General features: G+C 57.2%; 1 protein-coding gene across 1 annotated transcript; it reads right to left on the bottom strand.

Annotated features, from left to right (window-relative positions):
• Positions 1-554: 554 nt before the first annotated feature.
• Positions 555-4635, bottom strand: OSM (oncostatin M). Its single transcript, XM_059040910.2, has 3 exons — positions 4555-4635; positions 2786-2919; positions 555-2160 (listed from the first exon to the last, which is right to left on the bottom strand). Exons 1-3 carry the CDS (start codon positions 4586-4588, stop codon positions 1594-1596), a joined length of 735 nt encoding a protein of 244 aa, XP_058896893.1. The 5' UTR covers positions 4589-4635; the 3' UTR covers positions 555-1593.
• Between the last annotated feature and the right edge of the window lie 4995 nt (positions 4636-9630).

Genomic DNA, 9630 nt, shown 5'->3' with positions numbered 1-9630 from the left:
TGTGAGCCCTTCCTTTGTAGCTGCTGCCTCAGCATGTCATTAGCCTATAGATGACCCTCCAGGGGCGGGGCCCTGAGCATTCCGGGAGAGCCAGGTGGAATCCCTATCCACCCTGGGGCCCTTCAGGAAGCAGTTTCAAGCACCTACCAGGTTACAGGCCACATGTGAGGCAGAATCTATTATTATCTTGTCTGTTTCACACAACACACATCAGCACACATACCCCCAGCCAGACACCCACAAGGGCCCAGAACAACCCATACACTCCATCCTTCCTCCCTCCCCTCTGGCTCCCAAACCCCAACATCCCTGGTCCCCAACTTCTCAAGAGAGACCCATTCAGAAGCAACAAACACCTTGTCTGTGTTTGAGATACCCCACAGTCAGATCCCCCAGCTGATGGGTGTGCGACTTCTCTTCCTGGATAGAGCAAGGACCCCCCCCAGCCCAGGCCCCAGGTGGTGGATGCTTGCGGCCTTACCACATAGGGACCCCCCGCAAAGAGGCTCCCCCAAATCCTGTCCCACAAGGCAGCAGAGAGACACAGGGGCTTTAGAAACCAGGCAAGTTTTAAATATATGTTGGTACAATATTAACATTAAATACACATTATAAATAAGCCTTATAAATAGGAAACAGATAAAAACTGATTTAAAAAATCTATAAATTAGTCATGTCCCTCCAAGGAATTGGCCCAGCATCTTCTGGGACCCCCTCCAGGAGGGCAATGGTTTCAGCATAAGAAAATACCATGATGTTACCACCAGGGGGAGCAGCCAGCACCCAAGACCCAAGAACAGCCGCTTCGCGGTGCTAGCTAGGAGGTCTCTTCCAGAGAACTCAGTCTGTACCCAGTGGCTATCTGTACTGCGTGTCCCCATGTATGGAGAGAATTTGATATCCACCCTATGTCACAGAGTCCCAGCAACTGACAGGCAGAGAGGGCTTTACATGGTGCCCAAGCCCTTCGAATCACAAAGAGAAAACTGAGGTACAGAGAGGTAAAGTGACCTTGCTGAGGCCACACAGCAAGTTAGGGACCAACCCTGGACGCCCCCAAATCAGTGCTCTTTCTAGTACACTCTGCCCCATCACAGCTGCCTAAAGTGAGGTCATCCAGACATCCAGGGGTCTGGCCCGAGACGTGATGAGGCATAGGAGGCCAGCTCAGGCCCTGACCTCCCTCCCTTGGAACCAGGCCACTAGGGAAAGGAGGAAGTATGGGGGCAACGGCCCTGCAAGTCATGAGAGGGACAGTCCGGCAGCCTCTGGGCAGCAGAGCAGTGGGGGGGCGGCCAGTCTGGCCATGAGTCATCCTGTGTCATCAGACCCCTGAATCAATGGAAAGTTGGCCTCGTGTGGACCTGACCTGGCCACCCCACCAGACTGAGGAACTCAAGCCTGGGGGGCTCAACAGCCTGACCCTATGTCCCTAGCCCAGCCCAGAGGAGGTAGAGGGGCTGCCCGGCTCCCACCCCTTAAAGTGCACTTCTGAGAGGCGGGAAACAGAGGAGAGCAGGATGGCAGGCCCCGGGGCTGCGCCATTCTGCAGAGTACCTGCTGACCTTTTACCTGGCAGGGGTGCCTCTAAGGCTACCGGGGCAGCTGTCCCCTCGGCATGAGTCTCCTGTCCCTCCGGAAGGGCCACGTCCTGCGGGCCCCCCCTCTGCAGGGCCTTGCGAGGGCTGTGTCTCCAGGGGCGCGGCAGGGGCTGTGTCTCCGGCTCCGGCTCCGGCTCTCCCCCCACTCCCGGAGGACCTGCCCCACAGAGTGCATGAAGCGGTGGTAGCCGCACAGGAACCTGCAGCTCTTCAACTTTTGCTGGAAGGCGTCTGAGGGCGGTGTGGGTAGCGGCGTGAGCCCGGGGCCTGGCTGAGTGGGCTCAGGTGTCTCCGCCTCCAAGGAGCTGCGCAGCAGCTGGGACATGCAGTGGATGTTACTCCTGAACCCGCGGATGTTCAGTCCCACCGACTGCTGGGCTTCAGGGAGGTCCTGATACAAAGCGGTCAGTCTGTGCAGGACAAGGCCCAGCGTGGCATTGAGGGTCCGCAGGAAGCCCTGTCTGCTGAGCCCCCGCAGGGCGTCCTCGCTGGGGAAGGCCCCGGGGCACTCCCTGCAGTGGTCCTTCAGTGCTGGCGTGTCCAGGCCTTGGATGCGGATCTGTGGGGAAAGGACAATCCAAGGATGAGAGCTGGAGCCCCCACCACACACACACACACACACACACACACACACACACACACACGAATCTGCTCTGCTCAACCTTGAACCGCTGGACCTCATGTACCCCCGCATCCAATCCTCCCATTGTACAGATCCAGAAACTAAGGCCCAAGAGGGGAGAGGATTCCTGGATCACTGCAGGTGAGGTTAGAGGGATGCTGGGGGGCTGAAGGGATGACCACACAGGTGGTGATTGTGGCATGAGGTGTGTCATTAGGGAGGTGACATGAGCTCAGGAGGGTGGGACTGTTCACTGCTATATCCCGGTGCCTAGAACAAGGCCTGTGGTAGGTGTGCAATGAGCACATGGGGCAAACGGACAAATGAGGCAATAGAGTTGGGGTTCACGCTCCAGGCCCACTAAGCTGGGGGAGCTGCATTGCCTCCTTGGCATCTCAGGGTTAGGCCTGGGATGTTCGCCGTGGCCCAGGAATAACACGGAGACTCGTTTTCCCCCCAGCCTCAGATTGAATGGGGTTTGGGCCTGTCCTCTCTGGGACTCACTGCTACCCTAACCCCAAGTTCTCTGAGGCTCAGATGCCCCCAGGGGCCGGTCACTCACATAGGGGTCCAGGAGCGTGCTGGTGTCCTGCATGAGGTCCGCCTGATGCCGGAGCTGCAGGAGGAGTTCATGGTACTTGCCCGAGCACTTGCTTGTGGCTGCCACGCTCAGGAACAGGAGTCCGAGGATCACACCTGGGGCAGAGAGGGGACGTGTCACCTGCCTTAGTGAGGAAGCCACAGGTGGGTGCCTTTCAGAGGGGAGGTCACTCAAGCGAGCCTCAGAGGGCACAGCCCATCATCCCTGGCTTTTTGCCATTGGGGGCGGGGCTGGGCACGGTGCACGCACGGGGGTACCTGCTGGGGCCACCACCACCTTCCCAGCAAGTCACTGCCCAGCACCCAAAACAGTGGTTGCAATTCACAAAGTAAGACTTTGAGAAGAGGTGGTGGGGCCTGGCTGGAGTCAAGCCTGCCAAAATCAGGAGCTGACCTGGGGTGGCCCAGGTGGGGCTGCTCCCCACAAGTCCTCTGGGCTAAGGGGTGGCCATTGCTGCAGGCCCTGAACCTGCTATAACAGACGCCTCCCCCCACGCAGGTGGGCTCTGGAGGGTTTTGCAGCCCAGGAGCAGCCAGACACCTTGAGCTATGTCTGCAGAACCAGGAGAGGCTGCCTTTCCACCCAAAGTTTCCATCTGGAAAGGATGCATGAGTCCGTCTCGTCCATGCCCCCATTTGACTGATAGGAAAACCAAGGCTCCAAAGGAGAAGGGCTTGCTCAGGTCATCCAAGACCAGCCCGTGCCGCATCTCTCAGACCTCCCTCCTCTCTCCGTAAGTGGCCACTTTTGTCAGGCTCACCAGAGATGCTGTGAGCCAGAACATTCTCGGGGGCGGGTACAGTTACCACTCCCCCGCCTCCCCCCACCCACCCACAAGGCCCTGGCAGCCATGTGGTCGGAAGGGCCTGTGGCGCAATGGCCCGGAAGGCAGTGACACCACCTTCCCTTCCTAAGAACTGTGGCCCCTTGGGGAAGATGCTGCTGGGGAGGCCAAGGGGCCAGGCGCCCAGGCACAAGGACTACCAGGCACTCCTCGCCGCCCCCCAGGTACCTGCTGCTGGGCTCGGGCAGGGAGGGCTGGTGTGGGCACAGCACACGTGGGACTAGGGTGCCCGCATGGGTGTGCATCTAGATGTGCGCGAGGCTCGAGGGAACAGCTGGCCACACACCGTTGTGTCCCATCCACGTCAGGGGCCCCGGGCTGCATGCGGGGGTTCCCAGATTGGTGAGATTGAGGGTTCCAGATGACGTCACGTGGCTCTGTGTGCATGTCATCCTGTGGGTGTGGCTATGTGTGCTGTGTGATTGTGTGGGCTCCAGGGCCCCCAGGCCCGGCTGACAGTGTCCATTCATTCCAGAGCCTCGAAATCGGGGCAAGAAGGAGGCTCCACAGCCCTTCCAGACATCACACCATGATGCTCCTCAGCTTCTGTGGCTTCCTCCTCTGCCCCAGCACATCTCCCACCTCCCACCTGCTTCCCTGGCTTCTCCCGCAGTGATCCCCTTCCTTCACTCCCTTGCTCCCAGAGTTGACTCTACATCACCCTCCCCCTGGAAGCCCTCTGGTAATATCCTCCTCCACCCTGCGAGATGCTCTGTTCTCAGTGGATCCCTCTCTTGGCCTGACCCCATGGCTCTCTCCCCTTCTCAGCATCCTCTGCCCAGCGCCTGGCCTCCCCTATTCCTGGAGGACAGAGGGTGCCCCTGCTCCCCGCTGGCACCCATGAGCACTGCAAGCAGGTGCTGATGGGGAGGAAGGAAGTACTTACTGAGCGGTGTCCTCCGCATACACTGTGCCCGCATGCTGGGTGACCGAGCTCTGTCCTGCGCCTGCTGGGGGTGACACCTCCAGGCTTGGAGCCCTGCGGGCTGGCAGCCACTTTATGCCCGCCGGGACGATTGGCCAACACCTCGTGAGGTGGGTGGGGAGGGGGAGGGGGGAGGGCAGGCCTTCTGGGAACATGACCCCAAAAACCAAAGTTTCCACAGGCGGCCAATGGGCGCTGGGTGCGGTGGCATGCCTGCTCCTCCTCCTGTTTTCTTCGAATTCGTTCTTCGAGGTCAGCCCCACGCCCAAGGATGATGCAAACCGCAGCCTCAGCCTTTCTGGGGCGAGCAGGGAGCAAGGGGGTCTGTGCTCGCTGCAGGGGGCTGTGCCCGGGGTGGAGGGGAGAGTCCACCAGCTGGGCTCCTGGAGGTCCCACAGCCCAGTCCCATCACAGGAGCCATCGGCCTCACAGGCCTCTGTGGTTTGGGGCTGAAGGGAGCGAGACATCTTCCTTCTTGAGTGCCCTTCCCGCCCTCCTGCCAGGGCTGTTGGGACATCTGTGAGCGGAAACCACCGGGCTCTGGGCACAGAGCCAGACCCAGGCTGGCAGCCCCGAGATTGTGGTTCTGGCCTCAGGACCTGCATCCCCCAGCGGGGCTCCCAGCCATCTCCTTTCCCCCATGAGGCACCCCTCACATAACCAGCCTTCCCCATCCCAGGCCCATTGCCCACAGCCAGACTCTTTTTCTATAGACAGGGCCCTCTGGGGAGAACCAGGCACTTGAGGAAAGAGAAACAGGAGATTAGAGTTCAAGCCCACTGACATGCTGTGTGATCCAAGGCAAGTCGCTTAACCTCTCTGGGCCTCAGAGCCCCACCCACCCACCGTAAAATGAGGATTCGAAAAGTATTACCCAGCCACCTCACAGGGCTGCTGCAGTCATGGACATACAAGGCAAAAGCCCTTTGAAGGCAAAAGGAAAGATGAAAGTCTGATTCTAAGTACTAGCTGTCGGGAGGTGGGGTAGGGGGCCGGAGGAGATGGGGAGTTGCTGCAGCGACCGTTGGGGACCAGGTTTCACTTTCTCTGAAAGATAGTGATCTTGAGTCAGTCCTCTGCTTCTCACAGATGAATGAAGGGGCCAGAGACAGCGCCTCCCGAGCCAACCTGCTGCTTCAGCGCAGGATAAACTGAGGCCCAGGAGAGGGCAGCTGAGGGGGTGGAGGGGCCGGCCCCGGCCTGCATGCCGTGCCTGGCAGCCCCAGCACATCCAGCAGACCTGGACAAGGGTCCTTGGCCTGCACCCTGAGGAGCTCGGTGGGGAGGAGGATGTCAAAGGCTGAGGAGCCAGGGTGGGGCCCCTGGGGGCTGCCAGGGAGGCCTGAGCTGCTCAGGTCCTGTGGAGCCTGGACTAGGAAAGCCAAGGTAGTCAGAAGGAGGAGGGCCAGGCACCCTTCCACCCATCCCCACCCCAGCACCCATCACCACCACCAAGGCCGTTCCCACCAGCCCTCCCCTCTGTAGACACACCCACGTTGCTCATTTATGCAGTCGACAAACTTTCACCCGGCCGCGCACTCTGCCAGGTGTTGAGGATCTAGCAGTGGGCAAAACCAGAGGCATCCCACCGCCAGGAGGCTTCTCCTCACCCCCACCCACTCCCTGGCGCCCAGCATGGTCCTCATCACACCGTTGCCACCCCTGAGGGCGGATTCTGCCACCCCTGAGGGTGGAATCCGCCACCCCAGTTCTGGATTCTCCTCCCAAGAACATCACTTCCACTCAATTTCTCATCTCGGTGCCCATCTCCAAGAGGCAGCTTCCTGGGGCCCAGGCCAGTCCGGGATCCTGCTTCATTTCACATCCCTGATCTCATCTTGCTACAGCCCTGGGAGGGAGAGAGGCCAGGCAGGGATGCCTCAGCTATCTTTAATGAGGAAACGGAAGCTCGGAGAAGCTCAGGGCTGGGCTCCAGGAAGGAGAGCCAGGTCTGGCTGGAGAGCTTTGTGCCCCTCTCAGGGGCTCCTTGCTGACCGGCCTCCACACTCGTGGGACAGCCCGGTGCTCTCACCCCTCGGTCCAGAAGCCATAAGTTCTCCTCGGTTTAAAGAGGCCTCCAAGACCCAGTGACGTTGAGGTCGCCCCTCCTTCAGTTGCCCTTTGTAGAAACCTTTAAGAGGAGGGGGGCGTTCAAACTAGGGCTGTCACATCTGAAAGACCTCGCTCTGAGCACGAGGCTTTAAACTTATATATTAGTTTGCTTGGGCTGCCATAACCAAATGCCACAGACTGGGGGGCTTACATGACAGAAAGGTATTTTCTCACAGTCCTGGAGCTAGAAGTCTGAGATCAAGGTGCCGGCGGGGTTGGTTTCATCCTAAGGCCTCTCTCCTTGGCTTGTAGACAGCCGCCTTTTCATGGTCTCTTCCCATGGTCACCCCTCTGTGTATGTCTGTCCTGATCTCCTCTCCTTATAATGACACCAGTCACGTTGGAGGGGGGCCCACCCAATAGCCTCATTTGACCTCGATTACCTCTTTCAAGGCTCTATCTCCAAAGACAGTCACATCCTGTGGTGCTGGGGGTGGTGACCTCAACACACGAATTTGAGGGACACAATTCAGCCCCTAAAAGCTTGCAAGAAGAGGGCATGGTTGGAGGGCAGCAGGGAGCAGGGACACTGGCAGGGGGAACCTGGAGCTGGGTGGGAGGGGCTGTGATGTGCAGGAGGACGGGGAGTGGCCCCAAGGTGAGGCCCCAAGGTGAGGAGGCCCCACTCCCCATCCGAGCAAAGCGTAAGGGGAAGATGCGTCAGCATTTCTGGTGAGGTCAGCGCCTGGTGACGTCCCTCTCGCCAGCAGGAAGGGCTTGCAACACGGCCCTGCCGGTATAAATAGGCTCCCCGACCACAGGGCCCGGGCTGTCCCCTCTTCCCGGGCCACGTCAGGCAGGTCCGCGTGATTCGGAGGGGAAGAGAGGGCCGGTTTGGTTCCTCAGAACTGCTGCTTCCTTGCCTTTCCAGCCCACCCTCCGGCTGGGGAGCCCTCCATCTTTAAACGCAAGGGCAGGATTCAGCATGGCCTGAGGGGCAGGTCAACACTGGAGCAGGAGGTCACTGGGCTGGATGCAGAGGCTGGCATCTGAACCAACCAGAACCAACCCAGGTTCTGGTCTCCATCTGTTTGTGGGCCCAGTGTTCCTGGCCCAGTCACACCCCCTTTCTGCACCTCAGTTTCCCCTCTGTAGACTGAATTGCCACAACTTAGTACTAAAGAGACAAAACAACCCAGGTTTTAAATGGGCAAGTGATTTGAATAGACATTTCTCCAAACCAGACACAAATGGCCAAGAAGTACATGAAAAGATGATCAATATCATTAGGAATCCGGAAAATGCACATCAAAACTATGAGATGCCACTTCACCCCCACCAGGGCAGCTATAATCAGAGACAGACAATAAGAAGTGTTGGAGAGAACGTGGAGAAGTCGGATCCCTTGTGCATTGCTGGTGGGAATGGAAAAGGGTGCAGCCACTTTGGAAAAAATATGTCTCTTCCTCATATGGTGAACATAGAAATGTCATACAACAAACAATTCCACTCCTGGGTATACACCCAAGAGAACTGAAATCATATAATCACACAAAAACTTGTGCACAATTGTTCACAGCAGCATTTATTCACAAAAGCCTGAATGTAGAAGCAACCCAACTGCCCATCAACAAAAAATGGATTTTAAAATGTGGTCTGTCCATACAATAGAACATTATTCAACCACAAAAAGGAATGAGGTACTGATGCATGCTACAATGTGGATGAACCTCAAAATCATTATGCTCAGTGAAAGAAGTCAGTCACAAAAGGCCACATAGAGAATTTCCTAGCAGTCCTGTGGTTAAGACCCCACGATTCTACTGCAAGGGGTGTGGGTTTGATCCCTGGTCGGGGAACTAAGATCCCATATGCCGTACGGCACGGCCAAAAAGAAAAAATTGATGAAAGGCCACGTAAGATTCCGTTTATAGGCAATGTCCAGAATAGGTGAATCCATAGAGACAGAGAGTAGATTAGTGGTTGCCAGGGAGTGGGGGATTTGAGGACCAGGGGTAATAGCTCATGGGTATGGGGTTTCTTTTGGGGGAATGAAAATGTTTTTGAACTAGATGACTAGACAGTCTTGTAAATATACTGAAAACCACTGAATTATACAATTGAAATGCATTTGATGGTGTGTGAATTGTATCTCAATTTTGAAAATGCAGGAGCAAATGCTGCCTTACTGGATGGTCAGTGTAATTCAGTGAAGAATGCACGCCAGTGTCCGGCCCATAGCAAGTATCCGATGACCACTTATCCCTCCTGCCACTGGGGCAGATGAAGGTGCGCATTTGCTTATGTCACAGGGTGACTTTGAGGGCGGTTGGGAAACACGCGTTACATAAACGCCGGGTGAGCAAGGATCTTCCAGGGTCCCCATGAGGTCAGTGAGGTCACCGTCAGCTGGGGGGTCATTTGACTCAAGACCTGCCACAGTTCTTCTGGGACCTGGTGTGTCCATGGGGATGGGACTCCATGCCATCCCCTGCACCCAGTGGCTCCACCCAGTTGGGTAACTGACTGATCCTCCTTCCAGGGACCTGAACACCTATTCAGGGAAGGGCAGAGGTTGGGGGGAACTGGCTACTGTGCAGGAGCCTCACGCCAGCCATCGGCCCCCAGACCAGGCCCTGCCACGGCGAACCCCTAGGCCGAGAGGAAGGCAGGTGGGGGCTGATTCGTCTACTCTGAGGTGGGATAACCAGGAGCTGAGGGTGCAGACGGCCCCCACCTCCAGGCTACCCTCTCTGAGCCCAGGGTCCCCTCTGTGAGATTCGGGGACAGGCGAGATGACCACAGAGAACCCACAACCCTATAAAGCCCCAGGGGTCCCATGGCAGTTCTAAACACTGAGATGGCTCTGTAAAGAACAGCAAACTTAATCATTAAACTGGATCAGGAAGTCCAATGGAGTTCTGACTTTTCTCATGATGACAACATACAATGCCTATTTTGAAACACCACATTCTTTTTGTTTTT

Source organism: Kogia breviceps, chromosome 15 (assembly GCF_026419965.1).
Source record: "Kogia breviceps isolate mKogBre1 chromosome 15, mKogBre1 haplotype 1, whole genome shotgun sequence".
Classification (NCBI taxonomy): Eukaryota; Metazoa; Chordata; class Mammalia; order Artiodactyla; family Physeteridae; genus Kogia; species Kogia breviceps.
The sequence above is the reverse complement of the archived record's forward strand: the minus strand, read 5'-3'. Positions and strand labels throughout refer to the sequence as shown.